This window comes from Triturus cristatus, chromosome 11, assembly GCF_964204655.1.
Source record: "Triturus cristatus chromosome 11, aTriCri1.1, whole genome shotgun sequence".
Lineage (NCBI taxonomy): Eukaryota > Metazoa > Chordata > Amphibia > Caudata > Salamandridae > Triturus > Triturus cristatus.
In genome coordinates this window covers 213,192,366-213,214,652 of record NC_140594.1, presented here as the reverse complement: position 1 = coordinate 213,214,652, position 22,287 = coordinate 213,192,366, and the positions used below count along the sequence as shown (strand labels likewise).

The 22,287-nt window shown below is 41.5% G+C and overlaps 1 protein-coding gene across 4 annotated transcripts in view; it reads right to left on the bottom strand.

The window, feature by feature from the left end:
- Nucleotides 1-22,287, bottom strand: part of UBE3B (ubiquitin protein ligase E3B) — a 389,404-nt gene that overhangs the window by 286,770 nt on the left and 80,347 nt on the right. For all 4 annotated transcript variants that reach the window (XM_085632991.1, XM_085632989.1, XM_085632992.1 and 1 more), the window contains exons 8-9: nucleotides 5,676-5,761; nucleotides 3,074-3,156 (exon numbers count right to left, since the gene is read on the bottom strand). In XM_085632991.1, the coding sequence (XP_085489117.1) occupies nucleotides 3,074-3,156; nucleotides 5,676-5,761 (169 nt within the window). The remainder of the gene's footprint in view (nucleotides 1-3,073; nucleotides 3,157-5,675; nucleotides 5,762-22,287) is intronic.

The window sequence follows — 22,287 nt, the reverse complement described above, 5'->3', positions numbered from 1 at the left end:
CGCCAGTATGTAGATCTGCGGAAACGTGGCAAAATAAGGGAATTGCTAATATTCATACCCTGCTATGGAACGAGCCCTGGCATATTCAGAGAGGCTATTTCGGAGCTCTTATATAAGGGTATTGCTGCCATAATTTGTCACCGCATTACATGGCACAAAAGGGACAAGTGGATTTTGTTACAGGACAAGTAGATTTATGAAGTAACCTACCCCATGGACAAGTAGATATTTTATTAAATTCCACACCCCTGATTGATAATTAATTATTAATTGGTAAATAATTTTTTTCAATGGTAATTAATTTTTATTAATTGCCAATTATTTTTAATTACCTTTTTTATTGGTATTGATAATTAATGTAATCTTATTTTAATATTAAATCATTACTTTCCCTACTGTTGCACTCTCAGGAGTGGGAATAGAAATTTGTACCCTCCCGCTATCCAACGCTTTCCCTACTGTTGCACTCACTGGAGTGGGAATAGTAATTTTTACCCTCCCGCTATCCAACGCTTTTCCTACTGTTGCACTCACTTGAGTGGGAATAGTAATTTTTACCCTCCCGCTATCCAACGCTTTCCCTACTGTTGCACTCTTTGGAGTGGGAATAGTAAGTTTTACCCCTACGCTATCCAACGCTTTCCCTACTGTTGCACTCACTGGAGTGGTAATAGTAATTTGTACCTTCCCGCTATCCTACGCTTTCCCTACTGTTGCACTCTCTGGAGTGGGAATAGTAATGGTTACCCTCCCGCTATCCTACGCTTTCCCAACTGTTGCACTCTTTGGAGTGGGAATAGTAATTTTTACCCTCCCGCTATCCAACGCTTTCCCTACTGTTGCACTCACTGGAGTGGGAATAGTAATTTTTACCCTCCCACTATCCAACGTTTTCCCTACTGTTGCACTTGCTGGAGTGGGAATAGTAATTTTTACCTTCCCGCTATCCAACGCTTTCCCTACTGTTGCACTCTCTGGACTGGGAATAGTAATTTTTACCCTCCCGCTATCCAACGCTTTCCCTACTGGTGCACTCTTTGGAGTGGGAATAGTCATTTTTACCCCTACGCTATCCAACGTTTTCCCTACTGTTGCACTCACTGGAGTGGGAATAGTAATTTTTACGCTCTCACTATCCAACAACATCTCTACTTTTTTACATTACATTTATTATTTTTTTACATTTTAAGCTTTTTTATATTATTTTAAGTATGTGTTATTTAATTGTTTTTAATATTTAATTACTTTTATATTATTTTTAATACATTTTAAAAATTCGATACTTTAGCTAACTAGATTTTAACATTCTATATTTTGGAATCGATATTTTAGTACTTACCTGTTTGCAGATAGGGATTCTATATTTTTTACTTCTATATTTTGGAGTCGATATTTTGGGCATTCTATATTATGTCCCTCGATATTTAGTCACTGAACCGATGGAACGCCTACACTCAACACATGGATAAAAGACATGGACTGGTGCATGGTAATGGAAAAGACGGTGTATGTGTCACGTGGCAGTCCAAAGAAGTGGTCACAGATTTGGTGTAAACAGGAATGATTACAGAGGTGAATATCTGCGAACCCCCCCAAGTAACTAGACACCTGGCACTTGACGTAAAATGACAGACTAGGAAAGCATTACTATGTAATAGATACTAATATACGAATATGTTGAAATGTATCATATAGATATTGCAAAGTCTGATATGTACTTGTAACTATTGAAGATGTCAACAACAAAAAGAATTATAAAAAAAAAAACAAATTCAGAACCAGACTGCAAGTGAATCACTTTGTATCTCATTGATCGCAACCTCATAGAAAAATCAGAAGTCAAAGTCAAAGGCTTAGCACATTATGCAACGTAAAGCTGGGCTGGAAAGTAAGGAGGAAGATAATTATTCTCTTAGCAGAAGAGGATATAATGGATTTCTGCTACAAAAGGGTGGCCCTCCGGACATATCTTTGTGTGTATTGTGCTGGATTATTGTTTAAATTAGCAGATAATTCTACCTTCTTTTTCCTAGGCCTCCTACATATTTGACAGAAACCAAAATTCACAAATATGTAAGACAGGCTTGAAATAGTTTGTGCTACAAACTTTAAGAGGGCTTAAAGATTGTTAGTTAGTTACTCGCATTTAAGAGAAACGCTAAGAGCCTCTATTACATGTAAAGTCCAAACACAATGGTATTATAACTTATTCCTTACATTCCTCCACCAGATTGATAAGAATTTTTTAACACAAGTCTATTGTAAGTCTACAACCTGGTCTTCACTTCACATTTTCCGCAAGCATTATTGTCTTAACCGTCTCTTAAAGATTCAAGTTCAATTTAGAATGGCTGCATTACAGACCACACTGTTAACCACTATGTAGTTTTCCAATGTATTACCCCTCCAGGGTTCACTGATTAGAGTTCTATTAAAGAGTGTGGATTGAAGCAGCACATGGCAAGGAAGAGTTACACATGATGAGTAAGCTCCTTGAATTGAAATGACCTACTGTCCTGTTGTCACTCCAATCAGAACTTTTCTGTACAGTTCTCAGAGGAAAAGCATGGTGCGGAGGTATGTTTGCACCATGAGGCATTAAATGGGGCTGTTTGCTGGAAAACAATGGCTGGTACTGTACACGTTTTTCACTATTGTTCAAAGAGCATGGATATCTGGGGAGTACAATTCAAAGGGAGAACGATAGTTACTGTAATACAAGCTCACTTCCATTACAAATGTCACTCAGGAAATGGACTGACACTTCTACCAAATTGTAGACAAGTTCTGGGGAAGTTTGAATAAAACAAGAAACAAATATCAGGCTACGCTCCAAACAACAACCACAAAGGCACTGCAAACCGTTCTGTGTTTAAATGTTGTTTAAGTGTTTGAATCAACATCTCTAAAGAGTGCAGCTGAAGACAAATACATACTAATGAAGCAATTGCCCTTGTGCCCTCAAGTGAGGCACACTAGGCAATAGTAAAGACTATCGTCTATGAATTTTACATATACGTGCATGCGGGAAATATATAGCTCTGTCACCACCTGTGTGTTTTGAGTGTCTTACCGCAAAGCAAGAGAAATGACTGCTGTTAAAGTGCCTTTTGATAGGGATGGCCTCGATCTGGCCAAGCCGTTTGTTAACAAAATCTGCAAAGAAAATGTACACTTAGTATTAGCAGCATTTCCTGTTCAAGACCCTTCTTACTAACAGATACATTAAATATCAACTTTAAAGGTATTTTAGAAGTATTAGCACTCATAAGGGGCCAACAGATAAAGGAGTATGCATTTTACTTGCTTCGATACATAGGCAGCAACATCTAATGTATGTGAGATAGGGAACTCACTGGAGAACCCGTATGTCTGTGCTACAATTGACTTACAGCATAAAGCATACAGCATACAGCATTTGGCCTGCAGCTTCTACTAACAAACTGCCCCCCTCCTCTCCTTACCTTCGGTCTCCCTGGAAACCCCATCATTTGGAGTTGGATGGCGCTCACCCATATTATTATGGCTATGTTTGATACAGATTTGGCCTGTCCCCAGAACATTTGAGTCAAGCAGCAAGTATTTTGTTTGCTTGACCTTTCCAGATATCTCTTCTGCTACAGACGTATATACACCTGACCGATGGGATAGGAAGTGATTTCAAGGCAACAAAATGGTGCTGTACAGAAATAACACAATGAATTACTTATGGCATTAAATGCAGGAGGAATTAATGTAAGAGACAAGTTAGAGGCCTTTGCCCAACTCGAATGATATAGAAAAATGTTTCCTTTGTTAAGAACAGAAAAAGTGTTTTTTAGAAAAAGACTTTGGTTTACACAGAAATAATGTGTGGTGTCTATGAAGTCAACATTAATAGTTGTTCAGGTTCATGGGGTTCAGTGCACTTGAGCCCGCTACACTGCATGCCCCTTAAAAGATTATGCATTAGCTATGCTTATGCAAAGCCAACCTTTCTAAAGTTGTGCCTTCTTGCAACCTACAGGGTCGGTATCAAAATCAACAGAGAGCCAACAAGAGCAAAAACAGAAAAGACAAAAAGAAAAGGAGAAATAATTGTTTCTGGTGAGTGTCCTATCTCAGGAATTAGAAGTTCACAAGAAGAAGTGGAGCTAAAAAGTTACATATGTTGGTAGAGAGTTCCAAAGGGTTGGGGCAATCCTGGAAATGTTATTTTTTATCTGTTTCTTACCATGTGCGTAGAATAATGCTGATTCACAATACTTATTGTGTGAGTAAATAAAAAATATATGCAAAAGCTCTGGAATGCAGTCAGAAATTCACAGATTTGCAAAAACATGATAGGTACACATTTACAGGTAGACATAGGAATAAGAACAATCTGCTAGGACATCAAAATGCTCCCGTTTGTGAATGCACGGACAGGGCTACAAATACCAAGTATTCTAGGTGGTTTGGTCAAGTAAAATGTGATGAGCACCCCAAAACTCAGGTATGTTAGTATTCACAAATAGTTTGTACGGGGAGTTGGTTTCTGCTTGGGAATGGTCTTTTTTTAAAGATGAAAACAATTACAAAGAAAAAAGTCACTTTGCCTGAAGCCCTTCAACCATTTAGTGCCTGGTAATCCAACTGAGAGTGATTATCTTAGGAATTTAAGGAAGCTAACTTCCCTCCGATGCCAAGGGAGAATTAATGAGAATAACAGAGATGGCACAATCAATTTGTATCTTGACACAGCAGCAGTGCCTGGGTCAAGATAATTATTCTGCCTAAACCGGTTTCTTTTCCTTGCTGTGGCAATCCAAGTGGATCTATGGATAATAAATTAGATGCAACATGCATGTACACCTTTAGTAGGGAGGGAAGAAGGAGAAAGTACCAGCTAGTATTGAATTCTGATCAACACAAACAGGGAGCTGGGCGTACCCTACATTGCTGCATGGCACAAGGCCCTGCACTTTAGATTCTGTTGGAGTGGTGCAATCTTGAGGTGGATGGCCATTGGGCTTGACAGATCACCGTCTGGCAGGAAGGCCCCAGAGGAAGGAACATGTCTTTATCCTAAAATGCAGGCCAAACAGTGTTGGAATATATTCTGTCACAAGGCCTGCTCTGAAGGTGTGGGAATCTATAGGAGAAAGAATGGGGTTGATGATTTTTACCCACCCTAAACACCGCTACTGGGAAACCCATATTTTGTGTGGGGAATGGACAGGTATGCATTTAGGAACTAGCAGCAAGCTAGATGCATCAAAATAGGTGTTGGATTCAGATTAACAACATAGTATAAGGCACTCAGCACCTAATGCTATTAGTGCCCTATGTTGTTCTCTGCCACTTGCTACTAACCTGATACGGCAATAAATGCAAGTGAACAGCAAAAGAGGTAAACAAAGATTCCCTCTACCGTATTTGTTATAAGAGGGAGCAATGAAGGAGTGTGTTAATACTGAAAATGAGATACACGCACACACACACATATATATATATATATATATATTTATATGTATCTATATATATATATACACACACACACTCATATTTACACATACAGTTATTTTCACTTCTTCCCAGTTCACTGTGATATAAAATATATGCATTATCCCCAAAATATAACAAAAACCTCAAAAATATTAACAGAAATTTTATCATGCAACAAAATGTACGATTGTTTGAAATTTATCACAAACCTGAAGCACCGAATAAAATCCCTTTTGGTTAAGATATCCCATAATATTTGCACATATGTGGTTCATGGCAGGTCTCAGGGTTTCTCCTGCCATAAAAAATTAATGTTATTAAACATTAGTACTTAAATGAGCAAATACAGTTATTTTGTGTTATTTCCATTGTAAGATTAGCAAGCACATACGCCAAACATAAAAAATGTGCATGTTACAAAAGATGCAAGTGATTTTGATAAGAAAGACATCTAATAAAACTGCAATTTTTATTAATATTATTCCTTTTCTTATAGTGGCTGGAAATCGTCCCAGTAAGATGTCTTATCTTTCATTTTCTTTCTAATAAAAGGGCTTGCAGGTAAGCCATCTTAAGGTATGTACTGGACACTGGTCAAAATGAGTTTCCCAGCTACATAATGGCTTCACTGAAACCTATGGTGTTTAGTATCAAACACCTAGTATTAATAACCCCACAATGATTCAAGCGATGGATTTTTTAATACATGCACACAAAGGGTACCTTAGAGGTACCCTCAGAACCCTAGGAGTCCTTTAGTGTGCTGGCTGACTGATCCTGTCCAGCCAGCCACTACAGACAAGTTCCTGACCCCCTTGGAGGTGAGAGGCCTGCTCTTAGAGGTCAGAAACAATGTCTGCTCTGGCAAGAGGTGTTTACACCCCCTCCAAAAGGATGGCTAGTAAATTAGCATGTCAAGGCAGGGAGCTACAAAGAGCACACCGCTTTTGATATGCGAGCCTGGCTTCCCCCAGACCTAGAGGATGCTACCCCTTGTCCTGAGGCCCACGAGCCGACCAAGGTGATCTGTTAGTGCTGCTTTGGGCCTTGCCCCATAATTGCCCTAAGTCCTGAAGAATAGTCCTGCAAGTCGCTGCTAAGTGACCGAATGTAGAATATGTTTTTCTTCCATAATGATAATATTGTAGCTTTAAAAAAACAATCAGTACATTTTCTCAGTCTTGAAAAATAACTATCTTAAAAAGTACTTACCAGAATAAGATGATTTTGGTGTCTAAATTCATATACAAATCTTTGTTATTTTTATAAATTGTTGTCAGACTTCTTCTTTACTGAGTGTGTGTCTCTCTTACTGACTCTGTGTGTGGAATAAATGCTTAACACAATCCTCTGATAAGCCTAAACTCCTTGATAACAGTACAACGAAAGAGAGCATTTGAAATTATATTGTAACTCATATAAGCCAGTGTCGCTGAACTCTCTGCACAGTGTACCTCATTTTGGTACACAATATAGAGAGCCAGCTTCCTACACACTAAAATAACCACCCCTAAGTTCGAGTCTATAAAATCCTTGAAAGTATCCTTTAACGTCTCCCCAATGTGGGGCGTGGCCCACCTGAGGATCATGGCGGATGCGTGAGCCGATTGCTTGGCACCAGTCTGCATTTAATCCTTGTGAAACTGGCCCCCGGGGCGGGCTGAAAAACTCATCTGCCCCTTAGGGGTCGGTGAGCCGAGGGGTGTGCCCAGGAGGTGTTTGGAGTCCGTCGGAGGCTCTAGTTGGGTGCAGCGAAATGCTGCGTGGAGCGCGCTGCGGAGGCCGGAGCAGTGGCAGCCGTGAAGAACGTCGAGGTCCCATCCCCAACGCTGGGAGCGTGGAGTGGTTGGTGCGCTGCCTGGCTGGGCCTCAGTGTTGGGGAGCCTTCAACAACGCTGGACTGCCTCCTGGTACCCAGGTAGTGGCTGAGTGCCCCGTGAGAGAACCATCTGAGTCTGAGGCCCCGGCCAGGGACGGCGCGTCGGCGCCTGGGACATCGCATGTGGGCCTAGTGGTGAGACGGCTGACCAAGCCCCCGGGGGGCGGGCCTAGATGTAGCGCTAAATATTGTGGTGGCCCCCCTGCCCTAGACTGCACACACTGATAGGGGTAGGTGCGCCGTAGAGCTGGACGAGGCTGGCTAGAGCTGCGTCTCAGTGATTGCCGGCGAGGCAAGCAGCACTGGTCTGGCGGTCTTGTTGCTCAGATTTTGGCCACAAATGGATTAGTGCCTGTAAGGAGTCAGTCCTTAGCTAGGCTGCCAGGACAGGGCGCTTTGATACACCCCGACAGCTTGTAGGGCCTAGCTTGGATCATTAGGAGGTGGTGGAATCAGCCCAGAGTTGGAACTAGGCTGAATTTTCCTGGCGACGGGAGCTCTGGGATGAATCAGTGACCGCGAGTCAAGACGGACCCAATCGCGTGGGACTGCGCAGGGAGGGGTGCAGCTAGAGAACCTATGACGCCTGAGTGGGACAGGCACTGGACTCTTGACGGGAGCCCAAAGTGTGTGCGGGCTGTGACTCTGTGCTGGTAGGCTCCACTGCCCGTGACTTAAGTGGGCGAGGAAAAAAACTGTGGGGTCCGGGCCGAGCTGCCGGCCCTGAGGAGGCTCAGCATCTGGGGCCCATTGCGCACAACGAGGACTATCAGAACAACTTGGGGAGGGGTGGGGGGGGCCAAGTTGGCCTACCCTGGCAAGTTGCGGTGTGGCCCTGTCTGAGGTGGGGGATCTCTGTCGGTTGGTGGGAGCGTCCTGATGAAGGGACTTGTCATCCCGAAATGCACTGGGCGTCGTATGGATTATACTTCATTGAGAAATGATTCATCATATATTTCCTGTATAACAAAATATTTGTATCATCTGTATTTAAAATAATCAGAAAGGCATGAATTGTTAAATGTCTAAAGAATTTCAGTAAAATATGGTTTGAAGAAATGTTGAATATGTTATAATTTGTGTATATAGCACATAGTTGAGCATGCTAGAGTCCAAGTCACCCACGGGGACTTGCCACTTTATCTAGTAAATGTCCATATATGGGCTCCAATACCTTGTTTGTGACCTGTGCCCATCAGAATATCCTTGCGTGCTCACTGGGAGGTGTGTGCTACAGTCTGTAGTCCCAATAGACATCTTCTGATATTGCGTTGCTCTACTAACCCATGGGCTTGCCCCATTTTTATTGTTTTAACTTGTAGATGTGGTTTTGATCGCCAAGGCACGTGTCAGTCTTTGAATAAGATATGATGACTTCTATTTGTATCTTTAGTAGCTTTTCATCAGCATCTTAACTTCATGCACCACTGATGCAAGCACAAATGTTCCTTTTCTGTCACTGCGTAGCAATTTAGAGACAGCTCCTACTCTTACACAAAGTGATTCTGAAGGGCCACGGTGCAGCAGTCTATCTCTGGCTTCGCCCAAGCTGCACCTCTGATGATTAGAGCCACGAGGGGGGGAGCATTGTGCAGTTCGAGGGCTGCTCACTCACTGGGGTCGGCCCGTGCAGGCAGGGGACTGCCGCCCTGATGATTCATGTGCTGCAAAAATTTTAGTTATCCTGGACGCCCCCAGCACAATGCTTCCCCTGTTGCCTCATCACTTTCATTAACCTGGAACCAAAAAGCTAAAAGCTAAAATCTAGGCCAAAATTCTGGCAACTGGATTGTGCAAAGCTGCTCAGTCACTGATACACAGTGACCAGAACGCCGTAGCCTTTATCACCCGGTCGCAGTATAAAACACTCTCTAGACTAAGATGTCTAATTGTCACCCTGTAATGATCCCAGTACTGCAATAAGAGCGGGCCCTTGTCTTAACTGATTTTAAGAAGGCTTTGACTCAATGCACTAGTTTTGTTCCAACTACCAGCCCGGATTAATTTTGGTAAACTTTTTCAGAGGCATGTGAGGGTTCTCATTAAGGACACTTGGGCGGTGGTCTAGGTTAATAGGACCTTGTCTGTCTTCACCCTGCCCCATCCAAATGGTGACCCCTCCTGCCCCTTCTGTCGCATGGGTCCAGTGCTATTGTGTAGATCATTTGTTTCGGTGAAGGGTAATCCAAGGAAAACAGGATTTTGCTAAATGCGGATAATATTTTAATATGCATAGAAGACCCTGAACGATCTTTGCCCAGATATGCATATATAGGCTATATGTGGGGACACATCTGAATTCTTAGTTAAATGGAAGAAAACGATGTATATGCTGATAGCAGGTGACCATTAGACGTAGAGGAAGTGTCTACTCTTCAAGGGCAAATGATCATTTTAAATATCTTGGCAATGTGACAATCATCATAATTAAAACAAATTGATTTGGTGCGCGTAGGCATTGTGTCCGCCCTGAACAACAACAAAGACCTGATCTGTTATGGCAACAAAATGTTTAATTTACTTTATGAGTGGGAATGGAAGTATATTTTCTTCCTCAACAACAACCCTTCACTTTCTTAAGAGTATTGTCCCTACTCATGATCGAGATACACTTTACTATTAAAAGAACCAACCCACGAGTCATCAGTCACTGAGTTCAAAAGAAATACCCCATACCTTGACAGGTGTATATAACACACAAATGTGTAACAAGTGAAAAAGTGAGAGACCACGGTAGCACCTCACGTGTGCACCACCAAAGGGAGCTTACTGGTTAAATATCACCAGTTATGCCCACGTTTATCATCATTATTATTATTATTATTATGTTTCTTATATAGCGCCTGAATCGACCCCCGAAGGGGTATCTCCGCGCTTGCCTTGGGAACCCGTCCTGGCTTTACCCTGTGAGATAGCCCCTACAGGGCATCCCCAAGGTGAAAGCCAGGCATCCCGCCGCGGGGGGGGCCGTTGTGGAGATTAAGCAAGCTTAATGCCCAGAGTTGCAGAGTGTGAACCCATGATTAGGTCAGGCACCAAAGCGAGAATTATCGAGTCCATGGACATTTGAGCTCAAGACCCTGCCGCGTCGGGAATTGAACCCTGGTCCCGGGTCTGACCTCTGCTTCAGGGTCTGCCTGCTCTAACCAGTGAGCCACACTTCTCCACTTGCTTGCTTGCTACCTGGTGAAAAACAAAAATTAGTGTCCAGAAAACCAGTGAACCAGGTGAACATATGTGTGAAATTCACACAATTCAACCCTGTTTGATTAAAATTGAAGTAAGCACCACAGTCACCAACAGACCACTTTATTCCCAACTTGTGGGCTTATTCAAAATAAAAACATACTGCATGTTTGCAGACCAAATGAAGTTGGGCCAACATGTTTCATTGCCTGTCAATTGTAGTGACAATTTCTTCAGGGCACGAGGACTTCGTCCACCTTATCTGGACCCTTATTGTAAGCACCCAGTGACCGGTAGTAGCCAAGGCCCCTCGTACCAGCTAACCACCTCATCACACAGGAGCTATAAAATCTCAATAGCCCTGTTTTTTTAACAAAAGACACTTATGTTGTCCTTAGTCACATCTCTTCATGGCGATGAGCCTGGTCTCATTCCAGCAACCTGGTTCACTGGTTTTCTGGACAGTAAGTAAATTAAAAATGTTGTTGCCCTAACAGATTAGGTCTTTGTTGTTGTTCATGATTTTGAGTGGGGGGTGACCTAATCTGTTCTTTCCCATATAACTCCTCTGTGTTTTGAACAATTGTGTCCGCCCTAACAAGAAGTTGGAGATGGCTACTACGCTTTTATTCGGCTTTGTACGGGTTGGAGACAGAACAGATATGCCGGATTGTAAACCCACATTTTTTTATTGAATACATGAACACAATGAGTGCATAGGCCGTGCGATTATAATATATGATGGTGCACTGTTTGTATTTTGAACCTGCGAGGGCTTTATCTTAAATATACTGTGATAAAGCTGTCAGGCAAAACCCTTACAATGTCCTTCGCAGACATCTTTGTCCTCTCATCAAAGCTCATCCATCCATCCATCTATCCATTCATTCATCCATCCATCCATCCATTTAAATGTGATTACTCTCCAGGTTCTTTTGAGATTCAAAAGGCTGCGCACATGCGATGCACATGTAAAGCACATGCCTGTCATAAAGTGTCCTACAAGTTGTCACACAAGTGAATTGTCACATAAGTGCCCTTGAGGACAACTTATGCTTCATGTTCATGGTTGGGCTAAATGGTTGGTGGTAGGGTCTGTATCTATTTGCTGCTGATACAATGGTAGAGGGATATGCCAATTATTAACTCCTCAAAGTAAATGGACATATGTATTTACTAATCTGCTTCACATAAGACTCAGAATAGTGTAAAAGAACTTCAAAAAATATTCATCCGTAAACTCTCTCCTGTGTTAAACATTCAAAATGATACTGGGACTTCATGGGGAGATGTTCTTCAAGAATGGTGAGCTGTAACACTAGTCTTCCACAGGCCTCCCTTGTGAAGTGTTTTTTAGATACATATTGTTCATACTGACTGCTGAGAGTCAGTGTCGGCCTCAGATTCCTCCAAATTAAATTCAGGTTTGATCTGCTTTATTACATCAAAAAAGGCCATTTTTGTTGGCTCTTAGGGCTCAGTGCACTTTACAACCGCTAACCAGTGCTAAAGTGCTTGCACTCTTTCCTTTAAACATGTTAAAATTGTCTTACACCAAATTGGCAAATTTAATTTACTTGTAAGTCCCTAGAAATGTGGTTCCACATGTACCCAGGGACTGTAAATTAAATGCTGCTAGCGGGCCTACAACACTTATTGTGCCACCCACGTAAGTAGCCTATTTAAACATGTGTCAAGGCCAGGGCCTGTCATTGCAGTCTGCCTGTGCAGTTGTAAACTACCATTTTGACGTGGCAAAGGCTTCAACATATTCCCTTTTACTACATATGTCACCAGGATGTCACCACTAGTGCAAGCCCTTTCCATAAGGCAGTGTGCAGTATGCAGAGTACAGGGTATTTAAATGGTTTGGCATATACTTTTAAGTTTTATATGTCCCGGAATAGCCGAGGCTGAATTGCTACTCTTGTTCTTTGTGTGATTCTTGAATTTTTCACAATCCCATGATGTACAGGCAACATTGATGGCAGCACCCACAATCTGAAAAGTCTTCCAGTGCCACTGGCCTGGGTGCCTTTGTGTGAATTTTTCATGCTTTCTGGCTAGGGTGCCATGTGAGACATTTCTATGCCTTCTGGCAGCCTGGGTGCTTATGTGCGACGTTTCCATGCTTTCTGGCCTGGGTGCTCATGTGTAACGTTTTCATGGTTTGTGGCCTGAACCATGAACATTAGCGTTGCAAATTGTGTTGGTAACTCAACAGATGGAGCCTCCAATATGCAAGGACAGTATAATGGGTTCACAGCATTGCGGAGTAAAAAAGCACCTGATCAGATTAATGTGTAGTTCTACGCGCATGTACGTAACCTTATTATAACTGATGTCACTAAAATCTCTGTACCTGCAGTATCACTGTTTGGGCTGTTAAATTCTTGTGCCGTATTCTCAGAGATTCATAACTTCGAATGAACGTGCGGCGAGTCAAAAGTATTGAAGTACGGTTTTGGTGCATCTCTATAACTGGAGAAACAAGATGGCGGGCCAAAGATGTAGCACTCAAAAAAATCTTTGGTCTATACAATGACCCAAGCAAATCTGTGTACATTGAGTTTTCCACATCAAATAACTTCAATGATGAGATCAGATACAAAACCATTTCATTTCTAAAGTCACTAGTTACATTTGACACCATTTTGACTGCACAGATGTATCTATTTATTTTTCAAGATACCACTCCTTTATCTCTGTACTTGCAAACACAAGGTATTGACGTACTGCAGGCATATCGATTGGTGACTAAAACCATTGACTCCCTACAGCAACAGAGTCGAGATTTCAGCAGCATAACGGATGCTACAAATACATTCATCAGTTGGGCAAAAGAAAAATTGGTTCAGTATGATAGCGAAAATTTGATTCAAGTTGACTTCCCAGAGGTTTGAATACGCAGGAAGAAGATGATGCCTGGCGAAACTGCGACTGATGAACCCATCAGGTCAGCTACTGATAAATACAGGATAAAAGTGTATAATGCTGCAATGGACAAAGTAGTTACCAGCCTGTAAAGTCGATTCACAACTCATGGCCAGTTGTATGCAGATTTGGCATGCCTGGACCCCAGAAACTTTGAAGACAACTTCCAGAACTTTCCTCGAAATGCTCTTCAACGACTAGGTGGCATGTTAACGAGATTTGATCCGGAAGCATCTGTTGAAAAACTGCAGCATGAGTTGCTTGATTTTGCATCTAAGTGGAGCAGACTAAAACTCAGTATTGAGAAAGAGTACAGTATGATCCAAGAAGTTGAAGATGAGCAAGACTTAGACAGCCATTTTCTCAACTTTGAGGATGAGATAGTACAGCACGCTAATGTTGGGCAAAAAAAGTATAAGTGTAAGACTTGCAAGGACTGTATTGCTTGCTGCTGTAGTTTATTACTGTGTTATAACCTGTACAGTAAAGCCTACTCTTCTCTCTTTAATGCCTATAAGTTGGCATTGACTCTTTCCTCCTCTCAGGTAGCTTGTGAAAGATCTTTTTCTAAGCTCAAGTACATCTTGAACAGGCTGCGTAATTCTCTCGCTCAGTCACGTTTGGAAGCCTTTATGCTTATGTCTGTGGAAAAAGATGCTTTAATGCTAATAAGCAATGAGAAAATCATTGATCTTTTTGCCTCCAAAAGCAAAATGATGCAAGGGATGTTAACACTTTTAAAATGTGAGCTCAAGTTACCATTCTAAGCTGAGCACTTCTAATAAAATATTTTCCTTGACGGTTGCACTCTGGACATGAAAAGCATTTGACTTTTGCACGTTGCGTCAACATTTGGAGGGCCATTTATAAATATCAAACAACGCAGTGCAATAACCAGAGTTGACCTCCTTGCGTTGGCTCTCTTTGAGCCTGCTTTGCACCACGCACACACCTTTGTACCATAGTGAAAGTCTGTGAGGATGATGTCTAGCATAGGTTTTGCACTGAAACAACAGGTAATATCTATCCACTACAAAATCCTATCCTTAGGCAAACTTTAAAATGTTTACTGTACTGTATTTATGCTGTACTGTAGAGCATACATGCATTCTTGGAAAACCTCAAATAGGCATCAGCTTTTGTCTTAAATCTAGGTCTACCTTTGTTAGTAGGTAGGTCTTTACATCAAAACCCATGGGTGGGATGCTTGGGGACTTGCTCCCACATCTCATCCGTGAAACACCCGCTTGAAACAAATTAGTGCAAAGTGCGTTTGAATATAACTCTTGTTTGAGAAGAAGTACGTTATTATGTTTTTACAGTATTTCATATTAAGGATTTGCTGCAGGCAGGTCATGTTAACTGTTTAAAATGTCAAAATGCCCACAATCATAATGCTGTGCACTGTTGCACTTTACATAAGATGCTTTATTTTAGCACTGTTTACAAAACTCAGGATATAAAAATCAATTAATGTTTGCACATTGCCTTGTACATTCTTTCCTCTGAACCTTTGCACAATTGTTTGAAGTCAAGTGTGTTTTTAAATGTCTTTATGCTATTTTATATGAAGAATAAATTGGTTATATTTAAATTCATTTTTCATGCTCGAAATTTCATTTTTTTCTGTTCTCTGTAGGAATGTCTGTGATTTATGACTGGGTATCCTGGTGCTCCATAAGGTAATCATTTACTATTCTTTAAAAGTTAATACTATCTAATATGTAATGAAAAATGTGTTGAAAAATGCTTTGTTTTGGCCTTTCTGTCCTCAAAATTTTCTCGGGGGGGGGGGGGGAAGGGGGGCAACCCCCCAAACACCCCCAGTAGTGGTTGCTCACTGCGCTTGCTCGCTACACACCATGTGGGGGCTGGTCACACTTTTACTTTGTTCTCTCTGATTCACTACTTCGGTCTATTTTTGGTGTTCTCTGAAAAGAATTTCTGTGGGTATATATGTCTGGGTGGGTAACCTGGTGCTCTTTAAGGTCATCATCTACTATTTACTGTGCTTTGAAAGTTGATACAATTGAATATGTAATGAAAGATGTGCTGTAAAATTCACCATTTGTCTACCTGTCTTTTTCTCAATCCCTCCAAACCCTCCTAGCAGTGGTTGGGCTTGCTCGCTGCGTTTGCTCGCTACACACGCCGGACGGGGGCTCGTCTGCCAAAATTTGCCAGGGCTGCTTTCAGTTCCCAGTCCGGCCCTGGCGAGGACCCCATAGGACCCTAGGAAAAACCTGAGCGTTGACCTAATTGGTAGATGTTTGTAGGGAAATACCAGGCAGAGGCAGGCTGTTCAGGCATGGTAGCTTTGACAACTGCCGGGAGCCCTTCCCCCTGCTCTTTCATCTTGACAGGAGGCTTATCTGTGTTGTGACTCCCCCACACGTGCACTATATTAGTTGTGATCTACTTCACCCCTCTGCACAAGGTTTAATTACTTCTTTTTTTTCAGTTTTGTTACTCTTTTTGTTTTAAGGATTGTTCTTAATAAAAAAGTAGCATTTAGACAAATGCGAATGTTATGTTTGTACCTCGGATCATTGGTGGAAACCCTTATGTATAAGTTATTGTGAATAAACTTTAGTGGAACATGTACTAGGAAATGTAGTCATCGCTTGAAGTTGGCAGTAATATGATGGTATACTACTTTGACGTGCTCTACTGTTTATACAGTCTACAAGATTAGTAGCTGGAACTAGCTTCGGGTTCTGCCTCTGAACATTGAGTTCAGTTCCTCTGAGTTGTGATATTGCTACCAACTGGCAGTTTCTCTATCCATGATGCAATGTATTCTATAACATGTATGTTGAATATTACAAAATCAATTAAACAACTAAAGAGTGACAAGGGAAAAAAAGAAGGAGCAAAAAAACACGGGCAAAAACCAAAAAGAATTGTTAAAAGAACCCTCACTCACCAGCCTAGTTGGTGACATGCTTCATCATCGGGTTCCCACCAGAGAGGCCGAGTGCCTCTCTGGTGTGCTACAACGCCTGAATTACAGCGGAGCTGGTTTCTGAAAGTGGAGGGGAGTGAAATTAAAAGGTAAATGGTTTTAACCGTCAACTAATTTAATGTCGGCAAACCAAAGACCAATAAAAACGTGAATTGGGCAAGTTCTGGCTTGTTAGGTTAACCAGAGCTTAACCAATTAGTGATAAGGTCGACATGACATGTTTCTGCTTAAATATGCCCAATTGGCTAAGCTTTCATCAGGACCACAGGGGTCTCCACGGCGGTATGCGCACGCTAAGGCGCACCCTAACCTGTGGAGAACGAAATGGCAAAACTCACGGTTTTACCAAGTAGCCATCCTAGTATTTCCGGGGCTATAAATGTCTGTAAAGGAAGAAGACAGACGCAACATATATAAAAACATACCAAGACATAAATTCATCGGTTTACATTTGTTTAAATTTTGCTTGTTTTGGTGAATAAGCAATTTGATAATCCCGTGTTGTGGAGCGGGAGTGGGTGTCTCAATAGCAATTGTAGCTTGAAACGCTCAAAAGCGAGTGATTCCTCGTCACAGAACAAAGGGGGGCTCATAGAGGTATTCTCCATAAGACCCTGTGCACTATTTGTGTCTGCATTCGATTACATCTATGTGGTGTCAGTGTTGTTGACAAAGTGCAATCGTAGTGGCGAATATGCCACTGTGTATGCCGTAGGAATAGCGGACTCGTGCAGTGGTAGGCATGCTTTAAACAAGCGGCTGTGGTGTTTGCCAGGCGCCGTTTGCTCCAGAGCATGTCTAGCGATAACAAATTAGTTGTGAAGAAACAGCTGCATGGATAAAAGAGGGTATTAAAATCATCTTACTTAAGTACTCGATGTTACGAACATCATGGGTCCGGGAGGGGGGTAGTGAGCTAGAGTTTCTGTCAGATGGAAGACAAAAGTTAGAATGTTGCTTCCGCGTTCCCCATTCACTCACTAATATCCGGGCCGAGGAGGACAGATCGAGGCTGACTGCGGGAGTGTGCGAGCATGGAAGTAAGTTGGGGAATCTTTGCTTGGCTAGAAACTAGTTGCGGTCGCCTTAGTTTCTGTAGAGAACGCAACATTCTAACTTTTGTCTTCCATCTGACAGAAACTATAGCTCACTACCCCCCTCCCGGACCCATGATGTTAGTAACATCGAGTACTTAAGTAAGATGATTTTAATACCCTCTTTTATCCATGCAGCTGTTTCTTCACAACTAATTTGTTATCGCTAGACATGCTCTGGAGCAAACAGCGCATGGCAAACACCACAGACGCTTGGTTAAAGCATGCCTACCACTGCACGAGTCCGCTATTCCTACGGCATACACAGTGGCATATTCGCCACTACGATTGCACTTTGTCAACAACCCTGACACCACATAGATGTAATCGAATGCAGACACAAATAGTGCACAGGGTCTTATGGAGAATACCTCTATGAGCCCCCCTTTGTTCTGTGACGAGGAATCACTCGCTTTTGAGCGTTTCAAGCTACAATTGCTATTGAGACACCCACTCCCGCTCCACAACACGGGATTATCAAATTGCTTATTCACCAAAACAAGCAAAATTTAAACAAATGTAAACCGATGAATTTATGTCTTGGTATGTTTTTATATATGTTGCGTCTGTCTTCTTCCTTTACAGACATTTATAGCCCCGGAAATACTAGGATGGCTACTTGGTAAAACCGTGAGTTTTGCCATTTCGTTCTCCACAGGTTAGGGTGCGCCTTAGCGTGCGCATACCGCCGTGGAGACCCTTGAGGTCCTGATGAAAGCTTAGCCAATTGGGCACATTTAAGCAGAAACATGTCATGTCGACCTTATCACTAATTGGTTAAGCTCTGGTTAACCTAACAAGCCAGAACTTGCCCAATTCACGTTTTTATTGGTCTTTGGTTTGCCGACATTAAATTAGTCAACGGTTAAAACCATTTACCTTTTAATTTCACTCCCCTCCACTTTCAGAAACCAGCTCCGCTGTAATTCAGGCGTTGTAGCACACCAGAGAGGCACTCGGCCTCTCTGGTGGGAACCCGATGATGAAGCATGTCACCAACTAGGCTGGTGAGTGAGGGTTCTTTTAACAATTCTTTTTGGTTTTTGCCCGTGTTTTTTTGCTCCTTCTTTTTTTCCCTTGTCACTCTTTAGTTGTTTAATTGACTTAACCCTGGGGGAACAAGAGTGATATTCCCTCACCCTCTCAGTGTTTTTGGGAATATTACAAAATGCCAATAAAAATACTTTAAAAGAAAAGAAAATAATGTCTCCAAAATGTTGCTACGTATTTCCCCATTATCACACGTCCAGATCTCAAAAGACCTTTGTTGGCAACCCCACTGATTACAGTACCTCACAACACATGTGGAACAATTAGAACGTAAGTCAATGAGATTTTTTAGATTAAATGAGACAACTCATCTGTTGTCATAGAGATCTTATGCCAATACACATTATATTATAGTGTCCATTTCTCCCACACAAATTAAAGGCAAGATCCTTGGCTTGAGGGGTTAGTTCCAGCTGGGTGGACATGAAACAAACACCATACCAAGCCTTCAACTCCCCCCACACAGGTTAAAAGGTAAGATCCTAGAATAAGGAGCTTATTTAGAGTTGGATAGATGCAGAACATTCATCAAAAAGCGGTGGATATTCTGGGCACCCTTATCATATTACAGGTGCTTGAAGACAATAGCACGCTAAACAAGGGAGATGTGACATTTGATCTTTTTGGCAGATGTCCAGCTCAGCCAAATTCTAAATAAGTCATTTATGATCAGCTCAAAGTGGGTTGCCCCACGTAGTCCTACAGAAGTTGAGTCGTCTGATAATTTCCTGATTCCTATGGACATACAACTGTTATCCAAACAGATGCACTCTCCACCTGCCACCATCCTAGAAAGATCCTTCAGATATATCACGGACCAAAAATAGACTCTGACAGTACACAGTATGTACGATAATACAGTTATTTCCCAAGGTGCCACCAGTCACCAGTTGCAACAACGTCAGTCCAAAAATCTACTGACAATGCATTCACAAAAAAGACAAGGCCCACTCATAAGAGACACAACCCATGGCTCTTAGATGATCTCTTCTTTAAGCGAAAGATGATTTGGATTTTAGAAAGTATATGCAAATCCAATAAAGCACCCAGACAGGAAGAAATAAAAGCTTGGAGCAATTTCTGCAAAAAAAGCTAAATATCCAGTCCAAGACAAATAACTCCCTAAACTGACACAAATAACTGTTCAAGTTAGTGATCCTCAACTTAGGATGACCACTGAGTTCTCGGGGCACCCAGTCACAATATAAATGCATAGAATTCTTAAACATTATGAATAACAAGATTACTTTAACCAGGAATTCCCAATCCACAGAACACCTCCCAGAAGACAACACTCTTTTGATCCTACACTTCAAATGCTGGTCGAACTTCAAACCACTACCCGATAAAAATCTCGCAAAGATCATTAAAACACTAAAGGAAGTAAAAATCCATCACAATTATATTATTTGACATCCATAATCAAAAGGAACTTTGAACCAGTCTGTATTGTGGTGTTGACTAATAAATATCTCTTTAAAGGGAGGTAAATTCCTGGACTCCTTCAAGGCAGGTCAAATCACACACCTGGTGAAGTGTCCTCAAGATGACTCCATTCAAATGGCCATTTATGTTCTAGTGACAAATCTGTGCTGGCCAAGCAAAGTCCTTGAGAAACGAGAGGCTAAAGAACTCGCTAAACACAAACAAATTACTAGTCCCATACCAATCAGGCTTCTACACAGGATGCAGCACAGAAATTACAATACTAAAAATACTAGATGACATACACTGCATATTGGCCAATGGCGACGAACCTCCTTATCCTTCTCCAGTTGATGATGGCCTATGGTACAGTTAATCATAACAGGCCCATTCAAGTTGATGAAATCCACATATGCTTTAGGGGTTAGGTCCTGAGCTGGTTCTCTCCCTTCCTGTCAAATCGCTAGCTGCAGGTCACATCCAGAAGTTTCACCTTCGATCCTACCCAGTCATGTGCGGTGTTCCTCATCAGTCTGCACCTATGTTGTTCCATTCGCATATGGAACTGTTAAGAAATTTGATGGAGAAGTCAGGGGTTGACAGTGGTGTGAAGAACTCTGTACTCTAGAGTGGAGAGGGAGCACCATAGGGACCTTGGGCTGGAATTCTGTGCTAGACTAAAATGATGAAGGTCTTTTCTGGGCCTCTTCTTGCTCCACCTAAATGTTCATAAAAGCCTATAATGGCAGATTAGAGAGATGGAAGCCAAGGCTGCAAAGAGTCTTGTCAGAGTGACAAAGTGAGGGAGAGGGAGAAATGAGGGAGAGGGAAAGAGAGGATAGAGAGAGAGAGACAAGTAAAGCAGAAAAGGTAAGAAAAAGTAAGGAGGGCATAAAAAGACAAGTGGAGAAAGAAAAAGTGAGTAATGAATGAATGATGGGTGAACGTAAAAGGGAATTTGTTATTGTTTTATTACATTTTTGGGCTAGTTTTTAAAACTGTAAAAAAAAGAATATTTAAATAGGTCGTTTTTAACACCTAAATCCTTGTACTGTAATTATTGACTACCATCTGATAAGTTTCCTTGTATTCTAAAAAGATTTATTGCATGTATATTTTATTGTTCCTTAGTATTTTGATGAAATGTGGTTTTGTAGTGTTTCTGAGGAATCACCTCTGAAAAAATAAATGAATGCGGTAAAAGTGAAAGAAAGGGCAAATATAAGAAAGGGTAAAACAAGTGTTTAAGGAAAGAAGTAATTGTAAAATGAAGAATGGACACATGGTGAAAAAAAGAATGGTCGAAGGAAAGTTCAATTAAAAGTCGGTACGTTGAATGCTTGGAAGGGGGAAAGATAGATTGGCAGATAAAAAGATGAATGGATGGAAAGGAGAGATAGTTGGATGGGTGAAAAGATGTATGGAAGGTTGAAAGAATCATGGATGGAAGAGTGAATAGATGGATCAATAAAAGGGTGAAATGGATGAGTTAAAGGATGGAAGGTTGAAAGGATGGATGCAAAGATGAGCTGATGGATGCAAAGGTGGGGGGATGGGTGGATTGGTGAAAGAATGGAAAGATGAATTTCATCTAGGAATTAGGCTACTAGCATTTGAAGGATGGTTCAAAAGGGGTTTTTTATTTAATTTTCTGGCTACTGCTTTTGGAATGGAGACCAATATGCAGATCTATTTGACAATCTCCTTTATCCAGGACATTCATGCTTCGGAACATGTCCATCAAACTTGCATACACTGATATGCTCAAATTCAATCCGAAGAAAATTGTTTATTCTTATCCACAAATTAAGAATGTCTATCAGATCTATACATTGATGGCTGGTTCCTCTAGTGGGCAAATGAAGTCAAATCACTTTGTATCTGGATTGGCCTTGCTTACAGAAAAGAGCCAAACATCCTGTAGTAACAAGCCCAACCTTTTCTCTAAACCAGCTGCTTCTGCTAAGTGTTACAGGCACTGTTAGCCAGAACAGATTATGAGCTTGACGTTTAGTAGATAATTCATCCTACTTGTCAAGCCCAATGAAAGCTGTACTTTACTCTGCAGCCAAGTTGCTTTCAGGCCCAAAAGGATTTGACCACTTTTCTCCAGTTTTGAGCGACCCCTCCAACTGCCCTTTTAATCCAGAATAAAATTCAAGCTGGCTTGCATCACTACACCTGAAAAACCTTGATTAGATTTGTTTTCTTCTCAAAATTGATGCCAATATTAACATAAGAAGAATACACAACCTAAAATTGTAACCAAAAAATTCAGAACTCAAAAA